The sequence below is a fragment of the Haliaeetus albicilla genome, chromosome 16 (assembly GCF_947461875.1).
Source record: "Haliaeetus albicilla chromosome 16, bHalAlb1.1, whole genome shotgun sequence".
NCBI classification, from domain to species: domain Eukaryota; kingdom Metazoa; phylum Chordata; class Aves; order Accipitriformes; family Accipitridae; genus Haliaeetus; species Haliaeetus albicilla.
Window position 1 is genome coordinate 15,436,684 of NC_091498.1, and position 19,948 is coordinate 15,456,631.

At 48.9% G+C, this 19,948-nt stretch overlaps 1 protein-coding gene across 1 annotated transcript in view; it reads left to right on the forward strand.

Moving 5' to 3' along the window:
- Positions 1–941: 941 nt before the first annotated feature.
- TSPAN32 (tetraspanin 32) overlaps positions 942–19,948 on the forward strand; it is a 33,805-nt gene continuing 14,798 nt past the window's right edge. The window contains exons 1-4 of the mRNA XM_069803645.1: positions 942–1,046; positions 3,104–3,218; positions 4,558–4,655; positions 12,410–12,484. Of these exons, the coding sequence (XP_069659746.1) occupies positions 981–1,046; positions 3,104–3,218; positions 4,558–4,655; positions 12,410–12,484 (354 nt within the window). The 5' untranslated portion in view covers positions 942–980. The remainder of the gene's footprint in view (positions 1,047–3,103; positions 3,219–4,557; positions 4,656–12,409; positions 12,485–19,948) is intronic.

Consider the following 19,948-nt stretch of genomic DNA (forward strand, 5'->3'; position numbering starts at 1 on the left):
AGCTACAGTTAACTGATGCGGGATGGTTTTACCTTTTCCCCCGCTTTCTTTGCCACCTGAGGGGGGGGTGACTATTTTCCATTATTCTGTTTCAGCTCTTTTCTACCAGTCTAGATCTGAAACTTAAGGCCCCCAGTCATTCAGTCTCCCTTTGGCCACATTGTTCTTGAGGCTTCTTTGCAATTTACTTTCGGGGAATATGCATCCAGCAGGCAGCTGGTTTTAAGACCAGAAGTCACCTGAGTCTTCTGTAGCCGTGAGTCCGTGGGTCTTCAGAGGGGAAGGGACAGAGTCAAAATGTCCATGGACAGTCAGGGTCTCCTGAGCAGGGAGTTATATTTATGTGTAGCCACCTTCCTGAATAAAGTACTACCAAAAGGATTTTTTTTTTCCCTTGTCTGCAAATAGAAGTTTTAATAGAGTCTCAGCCAAAGGTTATTGCCATGTGGTGGTTTTTAAATGGGGAGGGAAGACTCTTATGCAAACCTGTTTGGGGGTTTTGATGTCTTCTTTAAACAGCAGGTTATTTTTTTCTAAATAACATTTTCCTAAACTTTTTCCCAAGGCACTATTTATGCAGATTTAAAAAAAAAAAAAGCTAGTGACAATGTTTATTAAGCAAAACTGCGTCCCAGTGAAAGCAAAAACCAGGGTATTTTGATACTGTATCTTGAGCAGTTTCAAAAGTTTTTTTCAGGACCTTTGCTCTGAACTCCATGGAAGGCTGTTTTTCTGTATGCCTTTCCTCCTTTCCCAGCTGGCTGCATGTTGGAGCTGATGGCAGCCCACCGAGAGCCCAGGCAGAAGGCGGCTGCTCTAAATGGGATTTAATAATCGGGCAGGAGGAGGTGCATCGGCACGTGGTGGGGACTACACTTCCCAAGAGGCCCTGCTGTGGCCATGCCTCCCTTTGGTGGAAACCCAGGCTTTATCAAGAGCTGGAGGGACCAACCGCCAGCTCTCTCTGGGGACAAGCAGCCATGGGACTGAGGTGCGGGATAAGGACCACCAAGTGCCAGCTGCTGGTGACCAGCCTCTGTGTCATGGTGAGCAGGCAGGTTTGGGGGGATCTCTGCAGAACTGAGGTGAACCCTTGCCTTTCCCGTCCCGACGCGGAGAGGGTCGGGTTTTCCCACGTTCTGTTTTTCACGGGCGGAGGGCAAGCAAAGCCAACTGCCCGAGTTATCGTTGCGCCCTGGGTGGTTATCGCTGGCTGCAAACATCACCCTCGCTCCGCTGATAGACTTCTGGTTTCTCTGGGCTGTCACGCCGCTGCAGCTCTTTCACAACCCGGCAGCTGCCTTGAAGGAGAAAGGAAAAGTTGCTGCCAGCAGAATGGGTGGTTTTCAGCAAAAAGATATTTGCTCCCGTCTCCTTGGAGCAAAAGAGGGAGGATGGACCTGCTGCAGTCACGCTTGTTGCTGAGAGGGTGGTCGGCCGCAGGTAGGATCGGTGAGGATATGAAACCGCAAGGCTTCAATGGAAGTATGTGCGAGAGACCTGTGGATCCGCACCACAAAGCGAAAGCAATTCTAGGGATCCTTTTTATCAGCTTTTGAAGCAAATTCAAGGGGAGCTTCTTGACATCTGCTGTTAGAACTGATGGGAAATGGTGGAAACTGGGGGATGCTTCTCCTGGATTTTTTCGAGTTACGTGTGCTTGTTGCCTTTTCACTTCATCAAAACTTGCAAGCTTAAAAAAAAAAAATAAATCTCTATTTAGTTCAAAGAGGGTTGGTGGCTTGGAAAGAGTGTAATTAAAGGTAATATCTTATTTTGGGCCACATGTTGAAATTTGGACAAACTATAAATTTCACATTTCAAGACCATTGGCTGTAGTGGCTATACGTTGTTCTCTCTTCCAAATAACAAACTATGTTATTTCGTGGAAATCAAAAGAGGATTGGTACCAAACGTGTTCAGAGGAGATGTTAAGGCACAGCCACTGGGGATGGCTAGATTCACGTTACTGCTGTTGGGAGGATTTCAGACTGGTGTTTCTCAGAAATCTGAGCTAACCAGTGTTGCACTTAGCATTTTGCTGGGTGTGGGTTGAGATATGCAGTAATGCACAGCACAAAGGATCAGTAGGTGCCACAAGTTAGGTTATTTATAAGGAGAAAATGCTACAGTTTGGATGTATTTAGTCTCTGAAACTAAGTCTCCAGCAAAAGCAAATAGAAAATGTCATACAGTAGGGATTTTGTTGACACCAGACCGTCACATTTGACACAGGGATAGCTCCCTTGTGTTTCCATATTGTAAAAGCACAAAATGATGAAACATTATCTTAGGAGCTAGGAGTGGCCTCACATCTTGTATTTTCCAGGTTCATCACACTAGAATTGGAACTGTTTTTTAACTGTCCCGCTGTTGGTGCCTCTGTCCCAGCTTTGCCACCAGTCATGCTGCTAGAAGCCCTGCCCTAGAGCCAGGTGCCATCAGAAATGTTCCCTTTCCATCACCTGGACTTGCTCTGGGCAACACGGAGGGTAATGTGCTGGTCGTCACCCCATCCCTTAGGCATACCAGGGCTCTCAGGGATGGTACAGAAACACAGATGGCCTAGCAGCATGCTGCAGAGACAGAAACCAGCACGGGTCACTTAGAGTAATACAAGATTCAGCTCTTTGCACTCTACAACAGGAAATATAGCCAATAGCAGGCAATGGGACTAGAGTTCCAAAGAGCAAAGCAGAGAACATCATCCCTGCCCAAAACCACTACTGAAGCCGGCAGCCCTCCTAACTGCACGTGCATACTCTGCAGAGCGGGGTGGGACTGCACGGGTGTGCTGCAAGAGCATTGATCCTCTGGGTTTTCTTCACATGGTGGGATTTTCATCCACGGACACTGGCCAAGAGACTGCGGGCTGTGCAGTGTCACAGCACTCATGCAAGAGAGAAAAAGAGCTTTAGTATGTTTAAGTGTCTGGGGTTTGTCCTTTTATGTGCATTATGGGGTACGTGCAGCAGTCTTCGAACGATCAGTCTGTCTGCATCTGCGTGGGGCTCAGGAGTATCCAGATACACCTCAAAGCTTCGTGTGCGCTCAGCAGGAGCTGCTGTGTTGTAAATCCCTTTCTAAAAACTTTCTTTTCCAGCTGCTGGGGTTGTCCATTGCCACGCTGAGCACAGTCACCCACTACGGGCTCCATTTCACCCTCATCAGCAACATCTCCCTGGAGAGCAACTCCTACAGGGTCATCCACCACGCAGGTACGTCACGGTCGCATCCCAGTGAGACCTTTGGTGAACCCAGGAGCTGCAAAATCCCCTACAGCAATTGAAGGAAATGCAGAGGTATCACAGGAGGAGGCAGGGGCTGGCTTTTGGAGGAGCCATTACGACTAACAGTCCCACAGGCACTTTTTTTCTGTATCTCATCCGCACGCCTGGTGCCAAAGGGTGCTGTGGGAGCCCAGGGTGTTCGGGTGCTGCTGTGTTTGTTCCTGTCCCTCTATTCACCACATCCCCATCCTTCCCCTGTGGTGCGGTGAAAGCTCGGGGGGAACTCGGCCACAGACGGACCTAAAAGTGCAGCAGGGCTGGAAGGGCCCTGGGAGTGTGGGGAGAGGCACTGTTAGAAGAGTTGAAGCAAAGCATAGAAAATTGAGGCTGGGGGGAGAAAGGCATGGAAACACCTGGTTTGGGAGGAAATGTGGGGACTTTTTTCCCCCTACACAAGGCAGAAATATAAACTGAGTCTCGGGTACAAGGCTAGAGCAAAGAGATGAGAACAACCCAGATAACTAAAATACTCTGCTCGCCTCTGCTGCACTCACATCTGCTGCTTCTCCCGAGCTATACTCTGGACTTAAACATGTTCTTGCCCTCTCTAGATCCTGGTTCTCAATTTCAGTTTAACAAGGCAGGTGTAGAAACTATGTTAGTGCAAAGCAAAGGTACAGCCCTCCTCCTTTCCTACACACACCAGGGGCTATATAGATTGGCACTCAATCCAGCCTTGCAGGCTCTCCCTTCCCAGCCACCGCTCTAGAGCGATGCTTCCACTTGCTTTGCTTGCAAGCATGAACGCTTTGCACGGTTAGCTCTGAGTGAGGGTTGCAAAGCCCTTCGCAGCACTGTGGTCCCTGAGCCCTGCCCCGGGGTACCGGCTGTGACCCTGCCTTAGCGAGGAGGAAACCGGAGGGCGAGTGTTGCACCAGATTAGCGTCGCGCAAACTGCTGATAGGGGCCGTGGGACAGCTGCTGTGCATCAGCACCCCCCATTCGGGGGGATCCTTATCTAAGTGCCAACATAATTGACAGCTTGCGGTCTGTCGGGTGGACTGCCACTCTTGTAGGGTGCTTCACTCTGCTGGAGCTGTGGGAACTGCTTGGAGGTTTACAGCCCCGCCGGATGAGCAAAGCATAGGCAGATGGGGGGTACTGAACAAATTATAAAACATTTTGAGTTCTGCAACCTGGTTCTCTTGGACCAGCTCTCCAAAATGCACTTTTTGGCCCTTCTGTGGGTGAAAGCATCCGACCAGGCCTCTGTTAGCCCTAAAGTCTTGGTGTCTGACCGCAGCTCCCATGTCTGACTTCCTTCCAGCCTTCTACTTTGGGATCTGCCTCAGCATGACCCTGATCCTTGCAGCCCTGCTGAGCTCTGCCGCCACGGTGCGGGAATCGCAGTGCCTCACCGCCATGGTACGTGTCGGGAGGGCCTGGCTGGGAGGGGCCTTTTGTAACCTTGGGCTGGTACCCTTAAAATGTGGTGCTGGGGGCTGTTTCGCCTCGTGCCCGGGAGCATGCACGCCTGGGGAAGGATGTCTGGTTGCTCCACCCCGTGTTGCAAGGGGACTGCATCCTTCTGCACTTTGTTTCTTTTGCCAGGGTGCTGTGTGCACTGCTTTCGGAGCGGGGTCAAAGGGAGGTGCTTATCTGCCAAAGCAATTGCAGTGATGACGATTCCCAGCGTATTTTTTCTCACCAAGACAACACGTGGTTTGCGTGGGGAAACGTTAGCAGTGCAATTTTGAGTAAGAATTCAAGTCCCATGTTGTTCCTCTAACTTGTGGCAGCAAAGCTACCTCCCCTCCTTCCCACCTCGCTGCAAACATCCACTGCAGTGGTGGTGTGGGGTGTACAAAGCATGGCAGCAGGCATGGGGGCTTTGGGCTGGGCGCTCAGTTTCAGCCTCCAAGGAGAAGGTGGAGGGGTAGTACAGGAGCTGAAATGCCGCCTTTCTCCTCTCCATCACCCACAGTGAAGTGCCTGTTTGGGCCTGGACCATGCCAGCATTAGTAAACTGGACTGTGAGCTCTGCTCCATTTAAAAGCACAGCCTGCACACAGGGCTTAGTCTGAACGGAGCAGCGTCCAGCCTCGGGCTGGAGAGGTGAGCAGAAAAGCACTGCTCACTGCATGTTTGCCCATGCTATGTGAGGGGCAGGAGTTAACAGGTAGGTTGCTGTGCATGAAGCTGTTTGTAGCTGTTCACAGGTGCGTTGCTGTCATATGTAAACTAGCTTTAAAGAGATTTATGTGATCGACGTAATTGGGGAAAATGATACTGATGGCAGAAATGAGAAGGTGACACCTTAAAACTTAGTGCAAAGCAGCTACTGAAGTGAATGTTTTCACCTTCTCAATAAGCAGTCTTCCTCTAAGATGCTCAAAGGGGCCCGAGTGACACAGTTCCCATGAATACTGCTAGCAGAGTATGTATAAACCCCCTCTCTTTTGCTGAAGTACACTTTAAGGTGCACCTGCAACTACTGCATCTAAAACAACAGATGGGTATGTACAGACTAGTGGAGATTGTCACGGCTGCCTGAAAATACAGCTGAACTGCTGATAACGTTTATTGGGTTGCCCCACTCTCTGTGCGTTATGGTTTGGGACGTGCCGCTAGGTACAACAGGCTGTCACAATCACAGCCATTTCCTGAAGGGACAGCTGAAGACAAAGGTACCCAGCGAACCCCAGAGCTGCTGCCCTGCTCCGAGGGCCGCCCCGCGGCTCTGCCTTCCCCTCGCCGGGGGGAGAGGCCCGGCAGGTCCTTTCCTCCCGCCACCACCGACTGCCCCAGCCCGGCTGGTCCGGTGGAACACAGCCAAGCCCCGGCCCCCGCGGAAACCTCGGGCTCCAGAAACCCCAAACCAGCTCCCGGCCTTTGCGGCGTGCCCCGTCCGCTCTGCTTTAGCGATTCACGGTTTGGGGCCTCCGGGGGAGGCGGCCGTCTTCCCTTCGGCTCTCTGATGCTCCCACTGCAGCCAAGACAGGGCATCACCGCCTCCTGGGAAGAGGAGGAAGGCTGCGAGGTGCCTTCGCCCACTCTCCGCGGGGCCGAGCGGGGTGCCCCGGGGGTGCCTCTGAGCTCCCTTTCCGCCCTCTCCGCCAGCGGGAGGGGGCCCGCCGGGCGGGCTGCGAGGGCAGCGGGGCACAGCTCGCAGCCCACCGACGGGCCCGGCGCGGCCCGGCCCGGCCGCGCCTCCGCCGCTGGAGGGGGCCGCGGGCCCGCCGGGCCCCGCTCCCCGCCCCGCCGCTCCCCGCCCCGCCGGGCCCCGCTCCCCGCGCCGCCGCTCCCCGCCCCGCCGGGCCCCGCTCCCCGCCCCGCCGGGCCCCGGCGCTCGGCAGCGGGAGGGGCAGGGGAAGGCGCTGGGGGCGGGAGCAGCCGCCCTCACCACAGCGGGGAAGTAGCCCGGAGGCGGCGGCCGGCAACCTTCTGCTCTGCTTCTCTCGGTTCGGGCAGCTCGCCGGCATCTTAGATCACCTCGGGGAGCTTTGCTCGTTCCTCTAAACTGCCGCCCCTCCCCGCTCTACCTGTCGGGATCTTACAGCAAGGGCCAGCCCGCTGCCTGTGTCCTCACCAGGTCCTGCCCCCTCCGAGGCTCCTACCGAAGCTCGGATCGGCAAGCCAGAAATGCAGGCGGGGATCGGCAGCCCCCGACGGCTGCGGAGAGAAGTCACAGAGCCGCAGAGTAACTGGGGTGGGAAGGGGCCGCCAGAGATCGGCCAGTGCAACCCACAACGAGCCAGCGCAGGCGGGAGTGGGGTTCAGCCCTGTGGGGTTCAGCCCTGTGGGCTCTGAAACTTGGCGTCCGTGTCACGTCCTGATCCCCGCTGGGCTGTAGCTCGCAGAAGCGTTCAGGTCCGTCCCCCCCCCCCCCCGCTTGTAGCTTTTCTCTACTTGTTAATAGAGAGGATTTTTCACTTTCCCCCGCTATTGATTTTAAAGGACTTTTCCTCTCCTGCAAAGCGTGTGTCTTGTTTAGAAGACCATTTAATTCACTCTTTAATCAAACAGGGAAGACACCAGAGTATTGGTGCCTGACATCTGTGGCTGTACAGGCAACCGAGCCATGCTCGGAGAGCTGTCTGCATTGATGTGGCTAATCCACCGCAACGCTGCCTGGTAAACCAGCTACCCTGGGGAAATGCTAGCCAGGATGCAGGCAGGCTTAGAGGAGCATTGCCCTGATCACTGACCTCTTGGGTGGATCCCATCTCCTTCTTGCGCCTCAGTTTCCCTACTGGCCTTTTTTTTTTTTTTGTCTATTTAAATTATAAATGCTCACCCTGCCTGGCTATCTGGAGCTTTGTGTGTATACAGAGGAGGGGTCTCAGTCTTTGCAGGCCTTACTTGTGCTGTCCTAATTACAATAATGGGTGCACAGTGGTTAGAAACCAGAACAGGTCAAATTGCTTACAGCACATGTATCTCAGGAGCTCGTCTTGTAGCTGCATTAGCAGCATCACCAGACCGGACAGACGCTACTGTGCATCCAATGATGCTTGCGAGGAAGCTGGTTTCTAGAGAGTAACTCAGAACAAATCCTGGACTATTATCCCCAAAGCTCCTCTTAAACAGGGAGAGTAGTGACAGGTTTATTGACTGTCCTCCAGTTCTGGCAAACCCTGCTTTTTGGCGATCTGTGGTCCGTCATGCAGTCAGTCCTGAATGTAAACATCCTGCAGTTCTCACAGCCCCTGAAGGCCACGTCACTACTGAAGGGAAGGAGAAGGAAGGAAAACTGCAGTTTTGCTTGTACTGCTTTTACAAGGGAAAGACTCTGGCTCCGGTGGGGTTTAAGGCACCGTGTGCTGTTATCTGGTCAGACAGAAAGAGGGGACAGAAAAAAAAGCAGGGAGCAACATGCCAACCAGAATATCCCAGCTGAAATTTTTACACCTGAACTTTCCGGCCTAAAAACACTTGTGTAGAGCAAAATTTGTGTTCAGGATGGAGCAGCTGTTCCAAGCACCGGTTCCAAACAATTTCTGTGGTAAAAAAGCCTTAGCGAATGCCTGATATAACCCGGGTTTTCACCGAGAGTGATGTGCCAGTAGGGCCAGCACGCAGCACAGGCTGTTTGCTTTACTGTTCCCAGGTGGATCATTGTAGGCAAGTGTGTAGAGAGTCCTTGATAACACCGCAGCGTACTTCAGCATCTCGCTTTCGCAATGAATCTGTCTCCCGTGCTCTCCTTCGTGGTGCAGCACTCCTGAGCGAGTCATCCCTGCGCTGATGCTCCTCGGGGAGCAGGCACGGGCAAAGCCGGGGTGCTCAGCTGTTGCCGAGGTCGGATTCCTCCTTCGGACCGAGATCACTGGCTCGTGTTTGCTGTGTGGAAAGGCAAAGACATTGTGTGCTTTTAGATGAACTGGGTCAGGGAGGGAGGAATGCACCGACAGATGCATTGTGATTTCTCTGTGAATCACACAAGTATAACTGTCATAAAAGCTGAACTGCATCCTTAGAGCAACTTACTTAGAAATTAAGTAATTTCAGTCTTTGAACAGGAGGGGGGAACTGCTTAAAGATGATGGGTAAAATCCTTTCTTCAGTGAAGTTAACAGCAAAAAAAAAAAAAACAAACCCCAAACCACGAAACCTTCCCCTCAGTTTGAAATTCAGTAAATTCAGTCTGTGATAGGTTTTTTGGTTGGGTTTTTTAATGATTTTTTTTTTAAACTGAGTAGGTTAGTTATCAGGTTTATCTTTTTATACCAACACCTCTAAGTTGCTTTATGAAGCATGATATAATGATGTCTGTAGAATCATTTATATAAAATTTGAAAGCACAGTGTCAACAAGCTACTGAGGGAACTGGGGTGGTTTAGTCCAGAGAAAAGGGGGCTGAGGGGAGACCTTATCACTCTCTACAACTGCCTGAGAGGAGGTTGCAGCGAGGCGGGGGTCAGTCTTTTTTCCCAAGTAACAAGTGGACAAGAGGAAACAGCCTCAAGTTGCACCAGGGGAGGTTTAGATTGGATATTAGGAAAAATTTCTTTACCGAAAGGGTTATCAAGCACTGCAACAGGCTGCCCAGGGAAGTGGTTGAGTCACCATCCCTGGGGGTATTTAAAAGACGTGTAGACATGGTGCTTAGGACATGGTTTAGTGGTGGACTTGGCAGTGTTAGGTTTACGGTTGGACTCGATGATCTTAAGGATCTTTTCCAACCCAAATGATTCTATGATTCTATGAAATTAGTTGCCCCCTTCCCCGCCCCGGGCTGTGAGGTCTGGCGGGGAGCTGGCCCTTGCACTGGCCACAGCAGCACCAAAAAGCAGCTGGAGCCGAGCAGGGGACAGGTCAGTTCCTTCCCTGGGAGCACAGGGGTTTGGCAGAGCTACTGAACCCAGTCCGAGCTAAAGGATCCCTCCCTCGTCCGAAGCAGACCCCCTTAACTGAAGGGGAAGCATCAGAACGGTGAATTAAAATATACACCAGCCAACAGACAAGACACTGTTTCTGCAGATTCTGCCAAGTCTCTTGAAGACAAATTGTTCCTTGCAGCAAGGATGGAAACAAGGTCATTCATAAAAGAGTAATTGATGTCTGGCCGGTGACAGCCCTCCGCAGGGCTGATGTGGCTGCCTCCTGCAAAGGAAGCAGGCAGCAGCCGGCAGCCAGCTCTGAGGAGCTCCATGGGTCTGGGAGGTGGTGAACCAGCCTCGACCCTTCCACATTTTGTATGCAAGCTACGCCTTGCCTTTTTCTTTTTTCCTCCAAATGTCTTCTAATGTAATTAGAAAGTTGCTCTTCCAAAAACCTTTTGGCTGGAAAGGGAAAAAGCAGCCTATAATTCATTTATAAGATGTTCTCGGAGCCATGTAATTGCTCTGCACCGGCTGGATGGAGGGGGAGCTTCCCGAGGGGCCGCGTCTCGGTATTCCCAGAGAAGCTAGACAGAAATAAAGGGAGAGCTGATGCTGGAGGTGAAGGACTGAGATGTGGGGTGAAGCCAAGGAAGGGAAGATGAGAAGGAGGATTTTAATCTGCTGGGGTATCTGGCCCCAGAGAGATGTTGTAAGTGCTGGAGCTGGTGGGGGAAGGAAGGCAGGGCGTGGGGGGGGGAATCTGGGTGGTGCTGCTGGCACGCTGTCGTTCTCACTCTCCAGGTTCATGGTGAGTCCTCTCAATTAAACCCTTACTGGAACGATGCGTGGAAGAGCGTTCACACTGTTATTGGTGCTGGTTTTGTCATCTGCCATAATTTTCTCTTTTTTTCTTGTCTTTGAGCTTGATTTTGGTGAAAACGTTGACTTTGTTATGCTGTTTGTTTGGAGGGGGAAGTTGTTGGAGGAGGTACAAAATGCAGGGTCTGGTCCTAGTGAGGAGCAACCCGAAATGTCCGTGTAACCTCACCTCCTCCCCCTGCCAATTTATTCCATACCTGCAGGGGTTGAACCTCCCACCCCGGCCGGGTTCAGGCTTGGTTGTGCTGTGCTTTGGTCCATGGCATCGCACCCTGCGTGCTCTTCCCCATCTTTGCTACTTGTATCCCCCTTGTCAAGTCAGCATTTGATCGGACTTTGCTCTCATCTCCTTTAGGGTCTTCTGTTATCCCATTTCAGCTCCTGGCAAGGCAGCGAGTGATCTCACCACCTATATGGCCAGGCAGCTGCCAAAAAAATAAAAGAAAAGGAGAGACTAGACATATATAATTTAAGGGTTTTCGTAAGAGCTATACCAGGGTTTTCCCCAGCGTCTGATGCAGAGCCTGAAACAAGGCAGCCCTGAAAAAGTGGTGAAATGCCAATGGCACTGTTGTTCCCAGAGCAAAGCCCCTGGGCAGGGCATCATCCTGCTGTGAGCAGAGAAACACAGCAGGCAGCAGATGGATAAGAACTAGCAAAAGGCAGTTTATTAGCATGTTCACGTTCATTTCCAGGATTTGAAGTAATACATTTTCCTTTCTTGCTGCATATGGAGGAGTTTGGAGCTTTTTTTTTTTTAAAACCATACTTTTTAAGCAAAATTTTTGGTGAAGCAGAATTGGTAGCAGCAATGCTCTTCTTCCTCTCCTTACACTTGAATTTGGTAAACTTTCATGAAAGTTTTAATATTTTTTAAGTGATTTCAGCTAGATCATACTACTAAAACACTCACAAAAAAAAGTTAGAAACCAAAATAAACTGCAGTCCATTGGGTAATTTTCCCCTGCTACGTAACTTCACATTGGAAGAGGGACAGTTTCACGGAAAAACTTCTAAGTGCAATGATTTTCCAGTGGTGCTTATTCATCATCTTTTGCCATTCCAAGCCTAAGCTGTGGATTCATATTTGATGAGCCTGTTTGGCCTTCAAATGCTTTACAGGCACTTTTTTTCTTCCTTTTTAAATTTTTTTTTTTAATGTGAACAAGATCCTTTGGTCCAGCTGTCACAACAGGCAAGTGCTGTTTATATCAGGGGTTTTTTTTGGACCAGATTTGTTCAAACAAAGAGACAACGCATGTAACTTCCAGCTCTGCAAGCCTAGGGAAGAAGACAAAAGTCAAGCCGCCTCCTGCGTCGTTGCCATTATTGTTTAGACACTTCAGGGTCAGTTGCTGGCCTTGATTATATTTCGGTTGTCCTTTTGTCTAACTAGGATGGTGCTGATTTAAGGAAGGCGGCTTGGCCGTACAGCTGCCTCCTTGCTAACAGAGTAAAGTCCAGCTCCTTTTCCAGAGCAGGTTGCTCTCCATCCTGGTTACTTGCTTCTCTATGGACTGTGTGGGTTTTCCCCTCTTTGAAACTGATAGCCAAGTTTTAAATGCAGGGGATTGAATCCCATTAGTAAGGAGATGCTATTCTGGGGCACAGTCCTGCTACAGAAGAGGAGCATACTGTAAATACAACATTTTTCTCTCCTCCCCCCCCCCCCCAAGGGGAATTTGGGCAGAATAGGTTAACTGCTCCACAGGAAGCCTGGTGCTTTTTTGGTCAACCTCTTCAAATGGCCACAGTGTAATTAGAGGGATCCTGACAGAGAATCACATTATTATCCACCTAATTTCTTTTAAGTATTTTAAGCATTATGAGGGATATTAAAAGAAGGTGATGTTTAGCTCTAACTTCAACTAAACTTGCTCAAACGAGCGTATTAAATACGTCCCGATGGTGTTTTCAAATGGATATTTTTCTCCCCATGCTGTAACTGATGGTATTTTTCCTCTTTATCCTCAGGGATTTTTCTGTTTTGCTCTGGCTTTCTGCGGATTGATCCCAGCTGCCTGCTGGAGATACATGCACAGCACAGAGGTAAGCATTGGCTGCTAGGAAATACCACCAGCATCTCGTCAGAGAGAGATTTTTTTTGTAGCAACTATTTCTCCCATAAAAGGGACATCTGGTGGTAATTAAGCCATCCATGCTGAGGTCTATCAGATGCATGCCCTGTCACATCCGTCCTTTGCAAGAACAGGGCTGCCTTCATCAGCTGCCTCTCCAGTGGGGTCATCTGAAGGGAGAAGCCATGGAAACCCGCACGCAGGGCAAATGCTTTGTCGTGAAGGGAAAACAAAATGCAAGACTTGTTTTAAATAGCTTTGGGATTTTTTTGCAGGGGGTGTTTTGGTCTGGTTTGGTTTAAATGAGATGCTCGACTTTTGAAAAGTCATTTCCAGCCAGCTCTAATTCCTGCTAATGTCAATCGGGAGCCTCTGTTCAAAGGTGGTGGCAGGTTGTGACTGTTCAGGTTGTCTCTGGCAATGGCCAGGAGAAGCACCGAGGAGATGTGTTTATTAACCAGCAGCAGTGGTACAATAAAAACACTAGTGTGAAAAATGATGTTTTGGGTCACTGTCACGTTGGACCAGAAAGAGAAGATTGTATGAAGTCGAATTTGTAAGAAAGTTGGGTTTTGAATTGTTAACCCAGAGCTTGCTGGTGCTGTGGTAGATGGATGCAAGGTGCTGGGGAAGTCGAGTCGAGGCACGCAGAGTTGCTAAAGGACAGCCCTGCACATCGCACTGGGTACCCTTACGCTGGGGCTGGGATGCCCCTGGGGCCAGGGTAGCAGGCTGTTGGGGAAATCGGAAATGGATCTTAATATTTAGCAGCCTAAAGAAGTTTATACTCTTTTAACCCTTTCCTAATCTGATATAATTTGGGTTTTGTATATTTATTCCTCTTCCCATTTGGAGGAATTTGTTGCTGCTTGGTCTTAATTCCCCTTTCTGCATCCCTGCACTCAAAAAAAAAAAAAAAAAAGAGACCTAGGAGTGCAAAGAAATCATGACTTCTTTTTTTTGAAAGCAGAACACTGATATTTTAGGCAAGTATCCAAATTATCTAACAGTAATTTGGGTAAGTGTTTGGGACTTTGGTAGACGTTTCATGCAATGGGTCGGTCCCCATCTCTGTTTTGCTCCTCCCCAGCCCCAGGCACTTGCCACAACCTGCAATGTTCTGGCCAGCAATGAGGATATGGGTGACGTGAAACATCATCCCAGTGGATTAGGGTCACCTTGATGCTGCCAGCTCATCTCTTTAGGGTTACAGATGTTGTGGGGGATTGCAGACCAGTGTGTCGGAAGGCTGGCTGTGAGATTTCGCTCTGTGCTGGAGGAGCACAACTCCATCAAAACCCCAGAGACTCAATCCGTGCTAGGACTGTGGCAATTGCACATCTTGGGGATGAGAAGCCCTGTCCCGTAATGGTCAGTGTCCCGTGCAAAAATTAAAATCCAGTCCTTCTGGAAGCAGAAGTCTAAAGGGCAAAGTCAAGGTTAAGGTGAGGGGTAAGGTCCTGCTTCTCTAGAAAATTTGTCCAGAGCTGCCCAGTGGCCACAGTAGTTGAAAATCCTTTGAACTACAGAGATGGCGACACTGGATCAGACCAAAGGGACAGGCACACCCACTGTTGGCCAAGGTAGGAGCATAAAAACCCAGCGAGCACAAGGCAATGCTTTTTCAGATGCCAACAGCTTGTGGCTCAGATGTCTGCTGGTGGCACCGGCTGGTGCCTTTGCCTTTAATGCTCTCAGTGGATTTTTCCTCTGTGAATTTGCCCAGCTGCTTTGGAAAAGTTAGGGTGAGTGCTGATGGCACAGCAGCATCTTTTATCTCTACACTTACCTGGCTGAAGAGGATTCAATCAGAGCTGAGACATCCCTGAAAAAGAGTCTTTTCACAGCCTTTTCCTTGGTTTCAGGCAAAACTGTCAAAATTTATTATATTCACACTAACGGTTTAATATGGAAATAATTTTGTTTTCATGGCCAGCACAGAAGGGAGGCCTTGAGCACACTTTCCTCCTTCTTCTGCAGAAGTTTGTGATGAGAGATTGAAACAAAAGCTGTGTTAGTAATGGAGAAGTGGCACCAGAAAGTGTATCTGGTTGATCTTGTGAAGTTGTGTTATCCAAACAGACTCGTTAGTTATACTTTTTAACCCACAAACATGGAGTAGGGCGTAAAAAGGCTGCAAGAAAAAGTTGTATATTGGGTTAATACAGGGATGTGCCATTCAAAAAAATATTTTGCTGAAAACACTTAAAGGAGATTACTTTCTCTGTGTATCTCTTTATCACTACATCTGTTTTTACTTCGAATTATTTTTCTGTTTTTTTGCTTTGAGTGCCCTGCCCATAAATGTACCCATGTGTTATGGTTAGCTTTTGTAGTTGGTTGGGATTCTTTAAGCAAAACAGCTTCCACTGGGCAAAATGAGGTTTTTTTGTAAAATGTTTACTTTCTGGGTAAAGAAAACCAGCAGTGTTTCTGACTACAGAAAAATTAAAAAAAAACATTAGAGATCGTCTTGGGTTTCTCTGCTTCCTAAAATGCAAAGAGAAACAGAGAATATAAAAGAGGAAAGATTTAATTAAGAGTGTCACTTACAAAACAGATGGAAATTCGGTTTCTCTTGAAAGGTAACCTGTCTCACCAGTAAGAGAAATGCAGATGTGAGAGAGAATTGCAGATGTAACTGCCCCTCCAGGACAGAAAGGCAGGTAATGCAGTGATATAGAAAACTGAATGGAGCAGGAGGAAGACTCCTGGGCTTTCATTATAGAGCCATTTGTTTGTCTGACTTCCTCAAAGTAAAGAACAAAATTAAAGCTGGTGTCCCCCCAGCCTACTGCGTGTCCATACTGTCAGAAATAGTTAATTGTGGAAATACGGGGGGGGCAAATCAAACTCAGCCAAACTGACGGGTGTCTTGTAAGCTTGATGGGATGTACCTAGCTATCAAGAAAGGAAGAGAATTTGGGGATGTAAAACTGCATATGGATGAATATGCCCATTACACGTGCCTGAATCAGTGCCTCTGAGAGCACTGAGGGGCTACTACCCCCGTTCCTGGCTAAAACAAAAATTTGCATTTTTCCCATGAAAAATACATTGACTTTCCAGTGAAAAGCCAGACAGAAAATCAACCTGTTCAGTTTGGAAATGCCAGCTGAGAGCTGGCATCGGTAGATCCTGTCCTCTCCCTCCCCACGGGTGAGGTGCCGAATGAAGGCAGCACTGAAAGCGGAGCCCTCCCTCCCTCTGCAAGCCAGGAGATGGGGCATCCCTCCTGCTCCAAACCACAGCAGATGCTCTCGGTGGTTTACTCCTCTTGATCACAAAAAAAAAAAAAAAAAAAAAAAAAAAAAAATCTGGATGTCCTTCATAAAGCAGACCCCTCTTACAGAAAATAACCTGAAATAGAGAAGCCCAATATTCAGTTGAAAAACTGTTTTGGTGGTTATTTTCAAGAGGCAGTAGACAGAGAAATGTCATTTGAACATGATGAAAGCAAGATGCCCTTTTTGCCTTTGTGACTCTTTCAGAGCCCTGTTTACAGTACTTCTTACAGAGAAGCTATGCAGGACAGGAAAAAAGAAGAGTTATTTGTAAATATTTGATATTTTCAGACCTGAGCACTGTAAACAAAATGTGAATCATCTCATTTCCCATTCTTTTCTGCTTTTGTGACCTTCTGTAGCTCCTGAACGAATTCTTTCAGACAGATGCCACGTTTTAATTTCAAGTTACCTGCATTCCAGATAGACTCAGTGTCACCATAGTCTTTATTCTTAAAATAACATATACCAGACATGCAAAATCATGAATCTGAGATTTATTGTGCTTTATCCTAAAAGGTTGATCATTCTGTTCAGCATCATAATTACTCCTGCTCTATTGACCCACCCACATGGCCAGTGAATGGGTTCTGTGAGGTCCAGGCATCCCCCATACTGTCTTCTCAGGCTGCTTTGCATCCCTCTGTCTGCGTTAAAGTACTTTTAACGAGGAACTAATAACCTACCCATTCCCAAAGTATGTTTGTCTGGTAGGTTCTGCAAAGAAAATGGTGGACAAAATGGGGAAGAACAAATAAGTCAGAGTAACATCGCAGATCCTCTACCTCTCTTGCCAGCATGCAGCCTTTCTGTGAGCGTCCAGCCCCTGTTTACAAAGAAACACTTTGCCTCTTAGCCTATGGCACCAACAGAAGAGTTGCTTGGAGAGGTGTCAGAACTCCTCTGGGCAGGTCGGCTGCTCAGAGGAAAATCTGAAATGAAAATATTTGTAATCTGAAGGTTGTTGAAGGATCTTTTCTCCTGCTAGCTGTAGTGCTGAGCTGTTCACGTTTCAGTATTTTCTAGCTCGGCTTGTTCCTGAGCCCCATCCTCACCTGCTGCCCCCAGCACTCCTCCTTCACCCCCGTCCCATCACGCTCTCAAGCCCACAGCTCCAGAAACACCCCAGCCCGGTGTCCAAGCCCCTGTGAAACTCTGGTGTGCTTTTCTGTCCGGCCCAAATCACTTGAGAGAGTCGATCCCTTTCCACACCTGACCTAGTGCAGACAAGGGTCCCCACGAGGGTGAGGAGCACGTTTGGTTGCCCTCCCTATGGGCCATCTGGCCAAAAGGTGGTCTTGGTGGGAGATGTGGTCTTGGTAGGAAAGTGTCACAAACCCGTCTGAGGAACAACAGCGGTAGTGCAATCAAAGCAAATGAGAGACCAACATACAAGGGAGGGCAGGGAGGATGACCTCTGTGCGAGCACCTTTGATGGAGCAGCTGTGGTAACCATGGAAATTATGAGGTTGTCAGATGGTTTTCAGCCACATGAGGAAGTCTTGGTTCCTGAAGCCAAAGAGCTGAGTCTTGTTTTCCAAAGTTATTTTTATGGCAGCTCCTTTCCCACAAACTGCTGCCTGTTTAAGTGAGGTCTCTTAGTCTTAGTCTCCAATGCAGCTGGGGCCTGGGATGCAGAGAAGGACGTAGAAGGGATTTATTGCACATCTGGCACAGTTGGTGGAGAAGGCTGCTGCTTCCTTCTCCTCCTCCCCAGCTTCCCTTCTCTTCTCACCCATTAACTGCTGCTTTAAAAACCTGTCTGCAGAGGCTGGAGGAAAGGGTCGCCTTGCAGCTGCGGTATAAAAGACTTCTGGTACCCTTACTAACCAACACAAAAATAGGTTTGGAGTTTCGTTCTGGTCCCCGCTGTGGAAGAGGCTGGAGGAGTTTCAGTGTCGTGTCATCTTCTGTTGTTCCGCTCCTCTCCAGCAGCTTAGATCCTTCCAGCAGCCCTGCGATGCCGGCCCCATAAGCCAGTCAGGATGGCAGGGTGAATCAGCGAAAATAAAATCGCTGCAACATGAAAGGAGTTTTGCAACAGAACGAGCTTTTTAATTACAGAAATTCATTCACAGGTAAATCTTAGCTTAAAACTGGTTAAATTATGATTTCCCGACTCGGGACAATTTGAAACTGGTGCAAATAGTTGCCCGTACTTCTGGCGTAAAGGCCTGATTTCCCACGTCCTTTGGATGAAGAGGTGGCTTGGATTTGCACTGGCTGCAACGATATGGCAATCTCTTAATTACCAAATGGTTTCTCAGGTTGCTGCATGGTTTCAAAAGGAGGTTTCACCAGTGGCTTTCAGCTCCGCATGTGTAGCAAAGCATTAGCCTCTTTGTGTTGCGCTGCTTGTACTTGGAGACTAAATGTGAGGTTTTAGCTTTTTGTGGGCGGGGAACACAAGCCACCCATGCCCACTCCAGTTCTCCTGCAGTCTTGCTCTGCTTGAAACTTTCTTGAGAGGAACCTGTTTGCTCTCCCCTCCTCATGCTGGGAAGAGGAAACAGAGTCTTTTAAGCTTTGTTAGTGAGCAAGGTGGTATCTTTTGAGACGGTGATTTTCTAACAGAGCCTGGGGGGTGCAAAGCTGGAATTAACAGTTGCAGCTGTGAAATAACAAATATTGCTGCACATGGGGCCCATTCTTGAAAAGGGCAGCTTCCTTGCTCCCTTCACTGTGTATGGGATTAGCACTGGTTTTCCGTCTGCAGGTCTTCCTCCAAACCAGCACCTTTGCAAAGCCAGGCGCAGCATTGCCTGGGTCTCCAGGAGGCAAATCCCATCTTTGCACGCAGAAAACCAGCACATGCACGTGCACCTCTTGTTCCTGCAGGTATGCAAGGAGTGACCCAGCACTTCCCACGTAATTTCTGAAGTAGGATTGCAGAGGTCTTTCTAGTGGCAAACCAAGCCTGTGGTTTTTCCAGGGTGTGTTTGTGTCTGTCACCGCTGCTGCTGGTGCGTGTTGGGGCAAACTCTTACAGGATCCAGTCCGTCTCATCTGAACACAATGCTTAAAAGCGCGCTTAAATCCTAGAGATTTTAATGGGACTTAAACACAAGCCAAAGGTCTGTTCAGGTGCTTTCTGAAACCAGACCCGAAGCATACAGGTAGTTTCCTTTTGGTTTTTGATTCAGTGGGGCTGGATCAGGATTGTAGCCACTCACGGGCGTCTTCCAAGGGCATTTTCAAAAAGCAGTGATTTGGCTGTGAAAACACTGTGAATAATCTGATGTCCTCCTTGCTCTTGCTGTTATTCTGCCAGGCACAATCACTTTAAGGTAAGCGCCGAGCTTTTCTCAGTCTCTGAAATCCATGGAAAAAAACAAAAAAGGGGGAAAACCCCTCCCCCTGCGTTTTTCAATATCGCAACTCCTTCCTAGTGTTTATGTTCTCATCACACAATAACGGCCGCTCCCCCCAGTGAGACACTGCTCTCCTTTGTCTGAGGCACCACACAGGCAGTCGCACTCATGGGCTTTCTAATTTATCGCTGCCCTGACGCTGAACCCGCACAGCCCCATTTCTGCCGCTCGCTGTGGCAGAGCGTCAGCTGGAGCTCCCATCTCCAGCAGCATCAGCCGTGGTACCTGAGGCCACTGGGATGGTTGCCGTCACCACGGCACATCCAACCTTCAGGCGGCTGTAGGACGCTCGCTGCAGCGGGGCAGCTGCCACCAGCTCGGAGGCGACAGTGCTGCCCTGGGGCTAGCTCTATTACTGATACAACTTTTTTTTTTTAAGCTAAAACTGTTTTCAATGTTTTTCAATACTTTCTGTTGGGAAGCAGTCTTGCCTGGTGCTGATTTCAAGTACTAGGGGTGAGAGTGCGGGGATGACTGAGATAATTTGATCACCATGCTGGGAGGTTCATAAATTGCTGGGTTGTGTGTCTTGAATGACGGGAGCATAAAGGGTCAGTGTGGGCCCTTGGCAGCCTGTTGGTTTTGCAGTTCTGTTATGAAATGGACTGACATACTTAAAGTTTGTTTAAAAAAAACAACCAAACAAAAAGAAACAAACAAAAAAAACCCCAAAACAACCCCAAGAACCAAGAGGACCTTGATACACTGGGGCTGGTGTCACTCGCATGGGGTGCAGCCCCAGATCTGGAGGATTTTGGGAAAAAACTTGTTGCTGGTGAT